At 41.2% G+C, this 18,163-nt stretch overlaps 1 protein-coding gene across 4 annotated transcripts in view; it reads left to right on the top strand.

Annotated features, from left to right (window-relative positions):
* The window catches only part of Pik3c2g (phosphatidylinositol-4-phosphate 3-kinase catalytic subunit type 2 gamma), a 349,836-nt gene that overhangs the window by 158,680 nt on the left and 172,993 nt on the right, over positions 1–18,163 (top strand). For all 4 annotated transcript variants that reach the window (XM_029478871.1, XM_021164809.2, XM_029478872.1 and 1 more), the window contains one exon: positions 976–1,070. In XM_029478871.1, the coding sequence (XP_029334731.1) occupies positions 976–1,070 (95 nt within the window). The remainder of the gene's footprint in view (positions 1–975; positions 1,071–18,163) is intronic.

Raw genomic sequence — 18,163 nt, 5'->3', positions numbered from 1 at the left:
GTATAAAGCCTGTCTTAAACCCTTGTCTGTCTGTCTGTATGTCAGAGAGAGAGAGACAGAGAGAGAGAGAGACAGAGAGAGAGACAGAGAGAGGAAGAACATGCATGTATGTATGTATGTATTATGTATGTATGTATTATGTATGTATGTGTGACAGACAGACTTAAAAAGAAGACATGAACATCTTTAGGAAGAGACCTTGACATTCATTTTCATGGATTCAGATTACTGTGGGGCTGATGAGACCCATGTGCAGACTGGGGACAGTCAAGTCTCTGCAGAGGCCAGGTAGATGTCTCAATCAGGTCCCCAAGGACATCAGGGACTGACATTGCTACCTGTGTAGAATAAACCTGAGCTTTCAAGAGCTGCTTACAAGAAAGAGGAAGGAGAGGTTTAGGAATGGGTGGTGATGGCACCATGAGCTTTGAATTTTTAAGCAACGCCTCGGTATGTGCAGATGAATAGCGACGCATCTGGTGGTGGGTTCCTGGGTGTTAATTTGATCTCCAAGTGAGTAAAACTGTCTGAGGCTTAATAATGCCACTTTATTGGTCACAAACACTGCTGATGATATTTTTTGTGCCAGGCTTCTCCCCTGGGGTATGGTTGAACTTTACCAACTACTTACCTTCATTTATTTTCCTATACTCCTAAAGTATAGGAAATAAGGCAGAGAAAGCAAGACCATGCAAAGACAAATTGTGTAATGTTTGCTGTTACCATGTCACAATTAATAAACTAACAAGCATATCGTTAATAGTTCATTGTAAAGCTCGTGCTATTTTTCCATATCTCTTTCTGAAGTCTCTTTATTCCTCTGCAGTCTGTTTTTTGTTGGTGGGGCTGGTGCTGATGCTGATGGTGATTGGGGGGGGTTGGTTTTTGGTTTTCTGGGGTTTTTTGTTTTTTTTGGTTTGTTTGTTTTTTTTTTTTTTTTGTAACTAATAAAGTATTTGTTGCCTCTCACTGCAGGCTGTCAAGTTTGAGTGGAACCTCGAAAGTCCCTTGGTGGAACTCCTGCTTCGTCGCTCCTTGCAAAGCATCCGAGTGGCTCACCGTCTGTACTGGTAAGACTGGCACAAGACCAGGTCCCCTTAAGTCACCTGCTTCTCTCATCTGGGTATGGAAGAGATCCCTTTACGTAGGATTGCTGTTACCATCGATTCAAAATTCTACTCACTTAGAATCTTTGTCATTTATGTTTACAATTCTATTTCAAACTTTGTATATGCCCCTCAAAGCAAATGACACTTATATCAGCCTGTCTGCTCAAAACAAATAATTCATATTTTCTTAGAAGCCTTCTTCATTTTCTTTTCTTTTGCTCATTATTTTCATGTTAGCATATGAAGTAACAGACTTTATTATGACATTTTCACACACCATCGTTATCCCTTATTTTTGGTTCATCCCCTTCTTCCCTCTGCTATTCTTCCTCATCCCTCTGGCTTCCTTTTTGGTGGTCCTCCTCTAGTCCTCCCCTGTTCTCACATCACATGCATTTCATTTGCCCCAAGTTTCTATCCCATCTGTCTTACCTTTCTTCTCCTCATTAACACTTCTCTACATTCACAGTTACACACCACACCACACACACACACACACACACACACACACACACACACACACAGTCCAAGCACAGATTCCATAGGTGGTTGCAATATTCAAGAATTGTATGAGTTTTTATATCTGTGTTCATCAAGGAGATTGCCCTTATTTTGTGTATTGATTTGGGTTGTCACCATCCAGTTCTGTTGTTGGGTTAACACTGCCTTGCAGAGTCCATTCTATAACCTTCCTTCCTTCCTTCCTTCTATTTTGTGGAAGAGCTTGAGGTGTGCAGGTATCACCTTTCCCTTCGAGGTTGGGTCAAACTCAACAGTGAACCCATCCGATTCGGGGTTTTGATTTGTGGGAAGAGTTTTTATTACCGCTTCAGTGGCATGGCTGTGTTTTCCACTACTGGCTTTTCATGTCAGTCTGTGAGCTTTTCACTGTTAATATATCTAGTTGTTTAATTGTTTTTTAATTGAGATTTCAATCTCCTTGCTGAAGTTTTCTTCCATGTTGCTGACTTTCCATCATATTATAGCGTTCTCTGACTTCTTTCTCCATGTTGCCAACTTTTCATCGTATTGTAGCATTCTCTGACTTCTCCCTCTGTGTTGCTAACTTTCCTATCAAGTCCTAGATAGAATCCATGAGCTCCATAGTATCTTATCTCAATTCATGGATCACTTTTTATCAGAAAACATTTGGGGATGCAATACCTGACATTTGGCTTAGTTTGGCATCCTGAGGAGTGACCATCTTTGAAGATCGAGTTATCCTGATCTCCCATTCTTGGGAAAGCACTTGTGTTTCTTTGTTGAGAATTGTGGATCTGATGTTTTGGATAGTACTTATGGCTTCATTAGGAGACCATTGGGGCAGCCTGTTCTTGTGTTGAGAATTGTGGATCTGATATTTTGAATAGTGCTTGTGGCTTCATTAGGAGGCCATTGGAGCAGCCTGTTCTTAAGGGCTCGATCCCTAGATGTTTTCGGTGAGAATAAAAGAAGTGTCTGTCTCAGCATCAACAGTGAAGTGTGCAATGTAAAGGACTGCACTCTAAAATCAACTACAGCCCACTATTATATCAGCAAGGACCATGAACTGGACAATGGGAAGACGATGACAGCATGTCTACAAAGTACTATTGGTAAGAGAAGGGATAATGAATGAATGCAATAAAGGAAGGAGGCAAATCACAGAAAGAGGAGAAGCAGAAGAAGAGAGTGCGAGAGGGAAGAGAAGATGTGTGGGCAAGGCTGCAGGAAGACGAAAGAGAAGATCGAGAGATGCGAGAAGATAAAAGAGAGAAGGAAATGTCCCCAGTGGTAAGAAAGTTCAAAGGCAGGCTAGGTGAATACCAGAAGGGAAAACTAAAACCAGAGTTTCCAAACTGCCACACAAAAACAGTATGGTGAAGCTCACATGTTAAATGTAAAAGGAGAAAAAGGCAAAGAACACGCAAAAAGGGAAAAGGCCAGCCAATGATGAAAGAATCTATAAACCAAGTAAGATGAGTGCACAAAGGTAATAAAAGGTTTTTGGTTTTTTTAAAAATTAAGGATCATAAAGTAAAAATACTGCCAGCTGTACAAAAAAAAAACAACAAATATAAATATGTAGAAAAAGAGAAAATAACAACAACAACAACAATAATAATAATAACAATGTGTGGAAACAGGTCATTTCTGGGTCATAAAAAGTAAGAAATTTCGGCTGAAATTCAGGGGCAGGGGCATAGCTGCGCTCGTGGACAAATGTGGTTTGTGACCATACTTAGACTGTTTTGACCAAGCCTCCAAGGTCTGCCAGAGGTAACTTCTCACCTCTGTCTTCCCTTTGATTACCATAGAACTCCGCGGCCACACACCGCAGCCACAGAACTCCGCGGCCCCAGGTAGCTTTGCAATCTGTGAGTTTGCTAGACTTTCTCACTCTCCCGAGACTGGCCAGCTTGTTCCCCTGGAATGGCTCCTGTTCTGCAGGAGAGCGCCTCTCACCTGTATGGCATAGAAAGCAAGCAGGGCTTGCTTTGAAAGAGATTTGTTCAAGGCTCATCTTCCTGCTGGCCTTGGCGGAGGTGGGCGGGGAGCTGTCAATCTCCAGTGTCCCTCTTGGTTGATGAAATCTGCTCCCTGCAACCAAGGGAGGACCTGCATTTTCCCAGTATCCTTCACTGCCTGAGCCAAGCAGCCGCCCACATCTTGCAGTTTTCACCTTGTCGACATCTGACCTTTCCCCTACCTACCACTGCCTCCGAGAGAGATGTGGAGCCTCATTTCATACCCAGAGAACTGGAGGCTCTACATACGGAGAGCAAAGTCATGTTCTTAATGAATTTTTATAAGCGGGTGTCAGCTCAGAATGGCGGATATGCAGATTCAACACAGAGATGGTTTAAAGTCAAGTCTCTCCCTTCCTTTCTTCGCTGGCTGAGGAACCAGGAGGGCACGCTTTTCCAGGTCACCCAGGTCTTCCCTTCCCACTTCTTAACCAGGACCCTGTCTGAGTTCATCTCTCTCTATGTGTTACACTGTTTAAAGTTCGTCAGGTTCATGAGTTCGTTATTCCTGTAGGTACCTAGGCAAGCTAGGTTGATAGTAATTTTCTACTCTAAACTTTTAGTTTCTGCTGGAAGGGAAGCTAGACTAACAGAACTGAGGTTGCTAAGCTAGCATCCCTGTGGGGGAGCTAGACTAGCACATTGGGGCTGGGGGGTGGGGTGGGGGGATCAGCTAGATTAGCATGGTTTAGAGAGGCTTACCTGGGTTCTCATGTAGACTGATCACTTGAAGCTGGACCTCAAAGCACTTAGGAAAATAGACTTAATATCTTTTATTTCCTGCTTGTCCCAGAGCCATCTCCTGCCCTGGGGCTGTGGCATGTTGGGCTCAGGCTTTCTGAGTGGTGGTTATTGCTTGCTCTCAGCCCCTCCCCTCCCCTGGGTTATGTCATTTTCAGAATATAACTTCTTCTTTAAGATAGTCCATGGCCTCTGTTCCTCCAGTAGAGAAAAAAGTATATGTTTCCTTTCTACTGATAACCTATCCAACACTGTTTGGGGACTCCTATGCACTGTGTACCTGTCCTGAGCGTGAGACCACCAGTCTTTTTCACCAAGGCTGCCTGGACCACCCTTTACCTCACAGACTCAGAGTAGAGCTGTTGTCTTAAACTGGTTTCCTTGGGTCACTGGCTTCTTCTCTGCCAGTGACAAATAGCCTACTAGTTGTGATTTCTAAAGTTCTCTGTCTGTCTGTCTGTCTCTCTCTCTCTCTAACTCTCTCTCCCCCTCTCCCTCCCTCCCTCTTGTCTCTCTGTTTTTGTGCATTTCTGTCTCTGTCTGTCTCGGTCTGTCTGTCTGTCTCTGTCTGTCTGTCTGTCTGTCTGTCTGTCTCTGTCTGTCTGCCTGTCTGTCTCTGTCTGTCTGTCTGTCTGTCTGTCTGTCTCTGTCTGTCTCTCTCTCTCTGTCTCTCTGTCTGTCTGTCTGTCTGTCTGTCTCTCTCTCTCTCTCTCTCTCTCTCTCTCTCTCAGTGTGTGTGTGTCTATGTCACTCTGTAGAATAAGTCCTATTGTTTTTTTATTCTGACTCTTCTCATTCTCTGTGTTTCACACTGGCTGCTCCTTGTCAGCCATCTTGCCCAGAAGAGAAAGCTCTTCTATCCATGTGTACACTGACTGTCATAATTTTCAAACCCTTCATTTTCTACAATTTCTATTATTAATTAGCAAGCTAAAATCTAGTCAGGGTTGTAAGATGGGCGATAGATTTTGTGGCTGTGTCTACTCAGTGAAGGCTTCCAGAAAAAATGGAACTGTGGAACTGTGGATATTTAGGAAGGACGTAGGTTTTCTTAAAATGCTTTTATGTGATATAAACAATGGTATCTGGGGCCAAATTCTCTCTGTTCAAAAGTCGTAGACTGCTGAGACTTCCCTAAGCACAACTTGAGAGCATCCACAGCGGAAGAGCAAGAATGACTGAGGAGATTATCAAATGTTTTCCCATTACCACTATTGTTGAGCCTGCAGTACTGTCTCCGTGCTGTTTTTCCTTCCTTTCCTTTTATAGACGCTACAGATCCAAGCTCATAGCACAAGGTTTTAAGAACTATGAATGGGGGCGGGGGGGGGGGGAGATGGCTTAGTGGTAAAGAGCACTCACTGCCTGCTCTTCCAGAGTTCCCGAATCCAATTCCCAGCAACAACATGGTGACTTACAACCATCTATAATCGGATCTGATGCCATCTTTTGACATGTAGGTATACATGCAGATAGAATACTCATACATAAAATAAATAAATAAAATGAATCTTTAAAATGAAAAGAATTATGAGTGTGAATGGCCTAGTAATATAATAGAAAAAGGATAATATATGATATATTATATATTACATTGCATGATATATAATAAAATATAATAAAAATAGTCCTAAAAACTGTGTCACAGCATTACCCACGTGCTTCACTCACTATGTTAGAATATTAGCTAACTGAATAACGTCAAACCAACACCACTTTGCAGAATCACGTTTTCTGCTTCAAGCTGAGTTCTTCATATCGATATCACTCTTCCCCTTGAAGGGTTCAAGATTCACAGACATTTGTTGGGGTGAGACCTTTGATTTCCTACTCGTTTCATTTTAAACATCTCATCTAAGAGGCAGAGCGCTTCCTCCAGCATGAGACTGTATTGAGACACTGGATGCTTGGCCCTTCACTGAACAGACTCTCATCGACGCACTAGTGGCGGATATACTTTGTGGTGTTTCCTGACACGCTCCAGCTGGGACTCCATTAAGCTCGCTGTTTTCTTCCCTTGAAGTTGTTTCTTAATAAGCATGATTAAAATGAGTGCATGTTAAGTAATCTCAGGATCAGCACTTGAGTTGGAACACAGATGTCTGCAAAAGATAAAAAGCAATTTTTTAAAAAGTCTATTAAAAGTCAGAATAGAATATGCGGACTCATTCTAACTGAGGGGTGATTGTTAAGGGAAGTGTGCTACCTCAGTCAGTCTCTCACATGCTGACACCCTGTGAGTAGTGGAGTCCTGTTAAAGGTCACAGTGACTTCAGACGAAGTTGTAAATCAATGTCATGTTTATGAGCTCACAGAGTTACAGCTATGTCTGTTTCCTAAGGCGTCTTGGGAGGGTAGCCTTTCTCACTGTGGTGATAAGAAACCAATCATCGTGAAACCCATTTCTCTTCCTATCAACTCAAGAAGAGACAGAAGGGACAGAGAAAAATATAAATGTCAGACGGACTACTGGCTTCTGAGACACAAGCTTGTGGAAATATAGAAAGAGAGAAATGGACACAAATAATGAGATTTAAGGATACCATCACCCTTTAGAACAAGAAAAAAATTAAAGAATCGCAAAGCATGGACAGGCAAAGCAGGAAAAAAATGTAATCGTGATTAAAATCTCACAGCTCTGAAGCCATGGTTATGAGCATCCTGTCTGGGAGCGTTCCGTGTGGAATATTTGAGTTACATTTCAAAGGCTGACGCTTAAACTCCTTTAACAAAAACAATGTCCTGAATATAAACGAGAGAGAGAGAGAGAGAGAGAGAGAGAGAGAGCCTGACAGCCATCAGAGTTTTTTTTTTTTTTTTCACTTGGACAAGTGGCTGCTTCTCCAAAATCCAGGTGTTTATTTAAGGCTGAAGTCAGTGCCTCGCCCTGTTCACCCAGGCCAAGAAGACGTCTTCTCTATTCTACTCTCACATAACCCTTCATTTAGCAAGTCCTGGAATTCTCTATGCCTGCAGCAGCTCTCCCTTCCCCACTGTGTCCAGCCACCATCATCCTGAGGTCATTTTAGCAGACGCTGTACGATGAGCACACAGTCTTCCAGTGAAATCTACCGTGATGACGCCGTGATGACCAGCATCCACGTGAGAGGAGATTGATTTGTGGTTGCTACGGAGCTTCTCCAGGGGAAGGATGCCTCTGGGACCCACGGGGTACACGGCACTTAAACCTCTCATTGCTGTGACAGGACACCTAACAAAAATGACCACGTTTCAAACATGTGAGCCTCTTCAGGGTATTTTAATAGCGAATAATGTGGAATAGGACATTCAATGGTAGGGCATAAACAGAAAGCTTTGGGTGGGGAAAATTTGAAGGTTTTTTTTTTTTTTTCTTCCCAACATGGGAAGTTAAGAGCATATTTGGGTTAATGCCAACTCTTGACAGAATAATTAAAATTATAGAAATTTGGAATCAGTGTCCTCAACATTTGGAATAGGAAGCAATTTGTTTCCTAATGAGGTATTGGCTGGAATGGTGTGGCTGCTTAGATTTTTGTTCACTTGACACAAACCTAGACATACTTGGGAAGAGGAAATCTAAATTTAGGAATTGCCTACACCAGACTGGCCAGTGTCTGTGTCTGTGAAGCATTTTCCTGTCGCTAATTGACGTGGGAGAAACCGTTCTGCTGTGGGCGCTTACTAGGTAGGCATCCTGGACTCTTTTTAAGGGGCACTTGAGCAAACTGGGGTGAGCCAGCCAGTAAGTTGCATTTCTCCACGGTCTCTACTTCAGCTCCTACCTCCAGGATCCTGCCTTGAACCCTTGTCTTGGCTCCCTGAGGGACCTGTGAGTGGCATTAACCCTTTCCTCTCCCAAGTTGATATTAATCAGTGACAGAGAAGCAAAGTAGGACAAATGACGACTCCCAAGTAGACTTGTCCACTTCCTCACCTTGAGAAACTAAATTATGACCTTGTCTGAAGATGGAAATAAGAAAAAAAAATCATTCTGTCTGGCCAGGCTGGTCCTACATCCAAGATACTCTCATTGGACAGCGTCAACCACCGTTACACTCATGTGAGTCCATCTGAATGAATCTCTGAGGACTGATCTAAGTTTGTGTGGATACACATTACAGCAACGTTGCCCTAATGTAAGTATTATTTCAGATACTTGATGTCAAGAGCTCAAAGTGTCTCTCTTTTTTAAAACACAGCAGCCTGACTTGAAGTTCCGATGTAAACTCTTACCAAATTACATATTATTGTTTCAGGGTTTATTAACTGGAGCAGTACTTGGTCGTTTTTAGGCAAATTGTATGAATGACTTAAGTTGTCTGGGCCCAAATGTGGAAGTGCAGACTTCTGACAGAAGGGGGCAGAAGAGAGCTACTGGCGCAGAAGAGTAAGTGGAGGGTTTGAGCAGCTTCAGGGAACTGACCAGTAACCCAGAAAGAATGTCACCAATGAAAGCAGACCTAGAGAGGAAAGAGGACATGAGCAAGTCAGAGACTCACATCAGGAATTGTAACTGGGGAAGAAACGCATGGTAAAGACCAGGTAGGAAAATCAGAATGAACTAAGTGATTCGTAGTCACTACAAAGGACTTTCCACCCGGGATTAGCGACCTGTGAGTTTGTTTCTATCTCTCTCCCCCTCTCCCCCTATCCCCCTCTCCCCTCCATCTCCCCCGTCCCCCTTCCCCCTCTCCCCCGTATGTGCGCGCGCACATGCATGTGCTGCATACTAAGACCAGGGGTCCACGTTGAATGTCTTCCTCCATCATCCTCTACTTTCAGAGTCTCCTCTTAAATCTAGAGCGTGATTGCTGAGCCACACAGACTGGCTAGCAGAACACAGGAACTCTACAATCTGATTTCCCAGTGCTGGGATTGCAGTAATGCTCCGTCCGACTTTTTTTATGTGGATCCCAGAGATTTGGGTACAAGTCCTTGTACTTTACCAGTTAACTCATCTTCCTGTCTCTCTATTTGTAGGTAATTGACTCATCTTCCTGTCCCCTCCATTTATAGGTAATTGACTCATCTTCCTGTCCCCTCCATTCATAGTTAAACAATTTCTTCATCCTTTTCCTTATTTTGATTTTGAGGACAGTTTCTCAAGTGGTATGAATAAAATGAAATAACACAGAAGTTTTGCATGCTGTGGTTAAAGGTAGGCCTGTCTCATTCATTCCCTTCCCAACGCTCTGTGTCCCTAGCTCTTCGAGTCTTCTCACTTATGAGTCGCTCCTCAAGGTTAGCCTTTGTTTGCTCCAGCTGCTCACCTCTGATATGAAAATGTGTGCTTGGAGCACGATATTTACAGAGGAGTAATCATTTGTTCATTTATGCAAAAACCATTGAGATTCTAGATACTGTTGAACTTACAGAAATGGAACAAGATACCCCTTGCCTTAAAGGCGCTCATAGGCCACCATCTAAGCATCTAGGCAGCAGAAGGCTCTCTAATAGGAACAGAGGACACAACGAGCCCTCACACTCTTCAGGTTCGCCATGATTTCGTGTGTTAAATACAAGTAGACAGACACAACCAGATATTAAATAAATTTAAAAATAAAAACTAAATGTGTGCTACATTCTGTCAGTTTTAAATGCTGATAAAGGTGTCCAGATGAATCCACAGTGGACGTAAACGCTCTCTCTGCTTTGATGCCTGAATACTGTGAAGACTAAAGAGCCATTCTTGGGGAAGCTATCACAGTGTGGTAGAGCACACACAATACAGAATCAATAGGAGCTTTTAAAACCTCAATTCTCTGCTTTCAAGAATCATTACATTGCTCGTAATTCACCTTTTTACCTTTACAATGTAATAAATAATAAGATATCAGTTCATTCTTTGGTGAGGCAGAGATATGGCTGGCTGTCAGCTAATATTGACGTGCAGGAATGGCTGCTCACCCTGCTGTTCTCAAAAAAAATTATACCCCAGATAGAATCTGTGCAATGAATAAGTCACTTGAACAAATCGCATCCTATCTTAGCTAAGAATAAAAAAAAAAAAAAAAAGAAAGAAAGAAACTGGCCATTTGTAAGACCAGAATCTGTAAAATCCATTAGCACAGTTTCCAAATGAAGTCATCATTACATAGAAACTGTTCCTTTTTTTTTTTTTTCAAATTTATTTCCGTTTTATGGGACAGAGGTTTTATGTGGTTCCTTCAATAAAAATATATTTCCAAAAGCCATATAATTTTCAAATTAATTTTATAATGTCATTTAAGTCTAATTACTGCTATTGGGTATGTCTGAAAATAAACTACAAATCCTTGCAAAAACCAGACATAGAGATTCACTTGGGTGTGTGCACGGCTTTCATGATTTGGCCTGCAACGTCTTGTATTTTAGCTTTCTGTGAGTGAAGTGCTGTGGAATGAGCATTTTGTAGATACATGCTGAACTTGGATACTGAAGCACCAACCTAGCTGGGCTTTGGACGTGGAACTTCCTACTCGGCTCTCCTGCACTTGACTACCGTGCAGTCATACAAGGAGTTCCTCAGACAGTGATCCGCTTTTCCCACAGTCGTGTGAGCTCTCCCTGCCATAGTTCACACTAGGGATAGGAGCTAAGAACTTGAAAGCAGCATTATTATGTCTCTTTGTTCAGTTATCCTGGCGCTGTTCTCACCAACAACAAAAGGACCCACAAACTGGCAGCATGTTTAAAACCACTCCCGCCTTCCAATCGGATTTATGTTTGAATTCCAAAACGACTAGATATTCATAGTTACAGAATTTTCAATCAAGTGAGACCCTAAGGACCATCCACTAGCCCAGAAAGGGATTTTAACAGTTAAGTGGTTTATCCAATGGTAATTATCGATCTGAATAAGGCATTGAGATTTAAATCTTTCCCATGATACATCTCCAAAAAAGATCTCCTTTCAATGCAACACGTACCTCCAAAAAAAGTACAACCGGATAGATGAGAGAGAGAGAGAGAGAGAGAGAGAGAGAGAGAGAGAGAGAGAGAGAGAGAGAGAGAGAATAGACTGTATAGAGAGATAAATGATAAATGGGTGGATAGAGGTTTTTTTTTTATTAATTTAAAAACCAGACTAAAAAGGAAATAAACTGAGCACTTTGATATTTGCACCGCAAAGCTCGTACATGCAGCTGTCATTTTGGATGGCCTGAAATTATTGTTATGAGTGGTGGTTTCACTGAATTCTGTGTTAAATTATTAATTTAAGAGAATAAGCTCCAGGAAATGTTTTCTGTTGACTTAATGTGTACTACCTGTCCTTTTAAGTTACCTGTGTTTTGGAAACCAAGGCTTTCTCAGACTTGTCACAAAGACTATTATTTGACTAAATATCAATATATTCAAACAATTAAGTCAGTTCATTTCATCAAATTAAATGATTTGGCGGTTAAGTCCCTACTCTTGGCACTTTTTCCCCCTGTTGTGTCGCCTTGCTCAGCCTCCATAGGAAGGTGTTTGTCTTGTCCTAGTGTGTCTTCTTTTGCCTTGTTTGGTATTTGACTCTTGGAAGTATACTCTTTCTGATAGAGGAATTGTATCTTGGGAAGAGGGAGTGGGGAGAAGCTGGAAGGAGTGGGGGGAGGGTAAAATGTGGTTGGGTTGTATTATATTAGAGAAGAATTTATTTTCAATTTTTTATAAAAAGTTCTTATAGTCTGGTTCAAAACTGGCAATCCTGAAGCATATGCAAAATCAGTTATTAGTATCCAGTAGATGGCTGGATACAGAGAGGCCTGAATGGAGTGCGGGGACGGGGCAGGGTGGGGGGGGGGCGGGAATCTGATGGACAGCCTAGAGCTGGAGTCACCAAGACATGGGTCAGCCCTTCCTGTTCTGCTTGTACCTTACAGCTCAGAAGCACATGGATTTTGGAAGAGACAGATGCTTTTTAACTGTTTATCTGTTTACTGATCATCTACAGGATCCCAAATGAACATCACATCAATGTCACAATATAAAACATCCCATGGTCTCTAAAAATTCAAACACCTCAAATGTTTATTCCCTTTAAGATAGCTGGAGTCTGTAAAATATCCAAAGTTTGGGCTTCTTTAGAATACAGACAAGTTAAATTACTTTTCCACTCCAACATGGAATACCTCCAGAATAGTTAAAATAAAATCACAGCAAAACCAATATTGATCAGCATAACAAATTGAGTACTTGACACCTACAACCTACTCATGATTGTCTAGGATACAAAGATCCTGGGCTACTTCTCCAGCTCCTACCTGTGTAGCACAAATAGCTTCTCTCCTAGGCTCAGGCCAGCTCCATTCCACAGCTCCTGCTGCCCTTTGCAAACTTCTCATGGTACTGTGATCTCCAAAATGCTAGGGTCTCCCCTGTAACAGAGCCCTCTCCAATGGCCCCTCATAGCCTCTCTTAAGCGGCTCTGATACTATCATACTGTATCACACTGTGCCAAACTTCACCCACTTTCCCTGACTACTTAAATCTTGGAACTTCTAGTACAACGGGGGCTGACTCTTCCACAGTGGCCTCTCTTGGAAGTGTCACACCTCAGCTGTTCTCTATGACCCTTCATGCCTTCAAAATCAGTATCATCCAGGAAATTTACACATTACCAAGTTTGGCTTCTGGCACAGTACAGCTTTAAATCTCAATAAGCTACAGCTTTTGTGTGCTGATCCTAAGGAAATACTTCCAGGGATGCTTCACCTCAGTGATGCTGTTCTCTTCTTAATCATAGCTAACTTCTTCAGCTCCAGCTAACCAGCATCAATTGTACCAGCAAAGAAAAAGTTCCACGTTAGCAGTTCTTAGTTCAAAAACATCACATAAATAAATGGCCTTCCTAGAATCTTTGCTTCCTCTAAAACTTCACAAACCAGGTCTCCACTGTCTATGCCACTCTCAGGATTTTCTTCTAAGTTTTCAGAGCACATTAAGCTCTGATCACTCAATGACTTTTCTAGCCCAAAGTTTCAAAGTCCTTCTACAAACTCCATCCCTCTTAATGTGGTCAGATCTGGCAAGCAAATACCCTACAATCTTGATACCAATTTCTGTCTCAGGGTTTTTCTTGTTATGATAAACAATAACAAAACCCATGACCAAAAGCAACTTGGAGAGGAAAGAATTTATTCCATTCCCAACTTCTAGGTCACAATCCATCACCAAGGAAAGTCAAACCAGGAACCTGCAAACAGGAACTGAAGCAGGAACCATGGCCGAACGCTGCCTAGTGGCTGGCTCCCATGCCTTGTTCAGATGGCTTTCTTATCTAACTCACAATGACCTGTTCAAGGTTGGCATTCTCTACAGTAACCTGAGGCCCCTCACATCAACCATTAATCAAGAAAATGCCTGACAGACTTGCTTACAGGCCAATCTTAAAGAAGCATTTTCCCAATTGAGAGTTTCTCTTCTCAAATGACTTGAATTTGTGTCAAGTTGACATAAAACTAACCAGCACACAGGGAACTGTGTTTATTTTAGTTTCCGTAACTCGGGAATTGTTCTTTCTGGTCTCATGGAACTTTACTCTTGGATCATTGAGCAAAATTAGTCATGGCATGATAATCCTAGGTCCTGGTACCTTTGTTGAGATGCTAGCCGGGTATATCCACGTTCAAGTCTGCCTGGTTTTGAAGCAACTTTACTTTCAACCAGGTTGAGTCCAAAGTTGCCATGCAATAGAGCAACATTTCCATGTGACAGCTGGAAGAGAAGAGACAGATTTTAACCATGGGCTTCTCCAGATATTGAAATCTCAACAGGATCCTAGAATGTGGAGAGAGGGGATCCTTTGCAGCTGTCTTAGACCCTGTATTTCAAATCATCCCCTAGCATGAAGGCAGTAAGAAAACCACTCCTAACAGCGGGTGGCATCGGACATGGCAGTTTGATTTGGTAAGCCAGAGCAATGTCTACCTACCACACAGGTAAAGCATTACAGAGCACTTCAGGATGCTGACAATCAAGTTGTAACACAAAGAATAAAGCAAAGCCAGTTCCCCACCTTTACATAAATCATTTAGAATTTTTCTCAAAGTTAAATTGATCACATCAGACAAAAAAAGAAAACATCTACTACCTAGCTCTTCAGTTAAAAATAAAATCTTCACTTAAAAGAATAATCATTTTGACAGGCATGTTTTTTTTTTAAAAACAATGCTTTTAGCTTTTCATTTTAAAATTCTATAAATAATTCTAAGAGAACTAGCCTATTGGTGCACTTTGTAACTGTTTTTTTCAATGGGCTTATTATTTAGATGAAGAATGACTAAAATTATGGATCAAGATATGCCAAACTGAACTCTGATTCTTACTCTCAACTGAGTTAATCTTTATAACTAATATTCAAAAAATAAAAATGGTTATATTCCCCACCCCACTAAGACGCCCAATATAGACAATAGAGGAAATGTTTCCTTTCAGTCCTGACTGATGCTCTCCTTAACTGTAGAATTTGCGGGTTCTCTCCTGTTCCCTCAGCTCACTGGTTCCCTCAAACTTCAGATATCACATTCTAGTTGACTGCTACAGGTCATTGATTGGCACTTATTGTTTTCTCCTCACACATGCCTTCTTCCCATTTATCCTCTACACAGTTTCCAAGATAAGCTTTATGTAACAAAACCCAACGTGGTGCTCTTAGAATAATAGCTGTGTAACACAAATTAATCCCCAACTCAAAGAATGTTTGATTCTTGGCTCTTATCTACATAACAAGATTTGATAATTTTTTCTGCTTCTATCCTGCTGGCAGGGTTCAAAATTAGTAGACTATGAGGAAAAAAATGTGTTTTCTTTTGAAATGATGCTGCTAAGCTCTGCCTGCCTCCCATCAGTTTATATTTGAGCAAATGTATGTATCTTCTCAAGATACTTTCTTAGATTCTCAGAAGACTTTCATAACTTCATGACTTTGAATAGCCACTTGGGATGTAGTTGTTCCTTTATCTGCACAGACCTCTCTGTAGGGAGGGCCTCCACTTGCTTTTCTATTCCTTTGAGTGCACATCAAATCTCTGCTCCTGTCCAAACATGCAATATAGATAATTCTTAGCTTAGTGCATGTGTTTACCATCTTCCTCTACTTTGATATGTTTTGAGTCATAAGTAATCAAACTCCTCATTGGGCTGGTGTGAAATGACAAAAATTAGTGATCTCACATAACAAAATATTCTTTACTGGAGTGACTCCAGAATTTACTTTTGAGGAAGTTTATTGTTGTTTGTCATTAGCAATTTAGGCGTCTTTTTCCCCCATGTCTCTGATTGGTCATCCTTGCTGTGTTTATGTGACCATAGCCTAGTTCATATATTGCTATAAAACATCCACAGTTAGTATCATGTTCTATGATACTACACAGCAAAACAAAACTCAATGTTCCTACTCAGTAGAAAAAAACATTCCCATGAACCTCATAGCACTGCTAACCTCTCCTGCCTTGTGCCAACATTAGAACACATGCCATGTTGAATGAATCAGGTGGCAAAAAAACGGCACAGGTTATCTGTTGCAGAGGATATTTTAATTTTATCCTTGAGTACATCATCATTCCTGAAAGTATCAAAATCTTTTTTTAAAAAAAATCAGATTATTTTTCCATGCATGGAGGATAGACCCTGTGTCTCTCATGTACACCATGACAATGGGTCTTCATTGTCCATGTCGAGGACATATCTCTGCCATATAACACACCAGACAGTATCTCAGCCAATGTCTGCTAACTGAATAAAAGAAAATCACACGGCATATACTGTGCTGCCTATAGGCTAATTCACCTTCGCTCACCGACTTAATAAAGCAACTACCAATGAGAGCAGTCCTGTTATTCTATATGTTTGGTCAGTGTCAATCTTTGGAAAATACAAAATTCACTAGTTCATGGAACTGGAGGCAGCTGTGTTAAATGCACTATATAGTATTATATCATATTCTGCAATGAAAGTCTTTGAAGAGGCCCTACATAGTAGTACGCTGACTGTCTAGGCCTAGGTGTGCTTATCTGACTTAATTACTAGGCTTCATAAAAACCTTGACCAGAAACAAAAGGCAACAGTGAGGGAATTGGCAAGAAGTTCTCAGTACAGAGGCCTTGCTAGGAAGCATTGTTCTGTCTTGCAAATAGAATCTTCTGAACTGGGACTCCGGGCTTTGGGGAATTAGGAGACAGCTGCTGGCGCTATTCCTGGTTGCTTTATTCCCCCCACTTTCAATTGTTTTGTGAGCTGTGGAGATTCACAGTTCTTTGTGTATTGTTAAGAAATGAGCATTTTATTTCCCAAGCTCTTTGTTACCTTTAGTGGGGAATATATCTTCTTTTTCTCCCAATTTAGGTTTTTATCTCATATATATACAATTAATGTAGTTCTCAGAACAAGCTAAACTCTGCTCCCTTGTCTGAAGACGTTCGTTTGTGTTACTTTTCTTACACCCAACCCCTGACTTGACCATCACAGTTAAATCCTTGCTGTGGGTAATGACTTACAACCTTTGTTTTTGCGTGAGTGTATATGACTCACTCTTGACCAACAAAGGAAAAACAATTTGCACAAATGTCTTGGGAGCTACGTCTGTTGCTATGTCAACAACTCAGGATGTCAAAAACTGGTAACTTCTGCTTGAGCTTAGTCATCTGAAACTTGGAGACACTCTAGTGTATTACTTTCTTCATCAAATTGGTGGCCATGTCTGTGCATTTCCCAGGGTGTTGTAGATGCCTGGAATTCACCACATGGTGTGGCTCCTACTGTTTCCTTCACGCTTACAGATGCTGATACTCTGGAAACTTAACAGAAATCACTTGATGAATTTGAAAACTCCCAGAAGACTCTGTAGAGCTCCCATTTCTGGACGTTATAAAGCAAGAAAAGTAGATGCCAGTCGATGCTAGCCAAGGCTGAAGGGACCTCAGAAGCACACTGTTAGTCAGTGTTAGTCTGTGCGGTGTTAGTCGTCCATTTCTCTATTCGCCCATTCTTCACGTCTTTATTAGCAACCACTTGCCTATTGTGAAGCATCTAGCATCAAAATAAAATGCAGAAGAACGTGAGACTAAGGAAATTTAGATTTGAGAAAACGCATACTTAAGTCAAAACCTTAATTCAAGTTTCTCCCGGCTGTGTGGTTCTAGAAACCTCTGATTTTGAATGTTACCACCTGCAAGTGAAATGTAATGATCTTTAGCATTGTTAAAAAAAAACTAATTACCCGTGCATATATTTGTGATCTTTTTATCGTTAGTTATTCAGATAATCTAGTTTTGAGTTGCTTACAAAAGAATAAGAAGCATTGCCAAATTTCTAGCACTCAAGATTATGTCTTTGCGTGGGAAGAAATGGTTCAGTGGTTAAAATGCTGACCTTCAGGAGTTGCAGATCCAGTTTCCATCACCCACATGATGGCCCACAACTGTCTGTCACTCTAGTTCCAAGAAATCTGATACAGTGCTCTTACCTCTTCAAACATTCCTTGCATGTGTGTATACACATGTAGACAAAACACTCATCCTTGAAAAAGGAAAATAAATTCTTAGCAGTGAAAATATCATGGATTAATATGTGTAGGACCTTGGGTCTTAGCAATCGATTTTGCACTCTAGCCATTGATGGTACTGTCTTATCTTATTACTAGTTTTTTAATAAGTTTAATAAGAAAACACTTAATGAGCCCAGTGAAGAGAGAAACAGCACTGTCTTGACAAACTCTGTCACTGTCCACAGAGAAAAGGATGTTGAATCATTCTAAGTGTCAGAAAAACTTGGGAAGATGTGTGTGTGTGTCATTGAGCATGAGAGGAATTTAGCAATCAGAGAAACTTGGCAGCACTCACAGACAGCTTGTTGATACATGTT

The sequence above is a fragment of the Mus caroli genome, unplaced genomic scaffold (genome assembly GCF_978045245.1).
Source record: "Mus caroli unplaced genomic scaffold, Mus_caroli_1 scaffold_7, whole genome shotgun sequence".
In the NCBI taxonomy this organism is placed as follows: domain Eukaryota; kingdom Metazoa; phylum Chordata; class Mammalia; order Rodentia; family Muridae; genus Mus; species Mus caroli.
The sequence above is the reverse complement of the archived record's forward strand: the minus strand, read 5'-3'. Positions and strand labels throughout refer to the sequence as shown.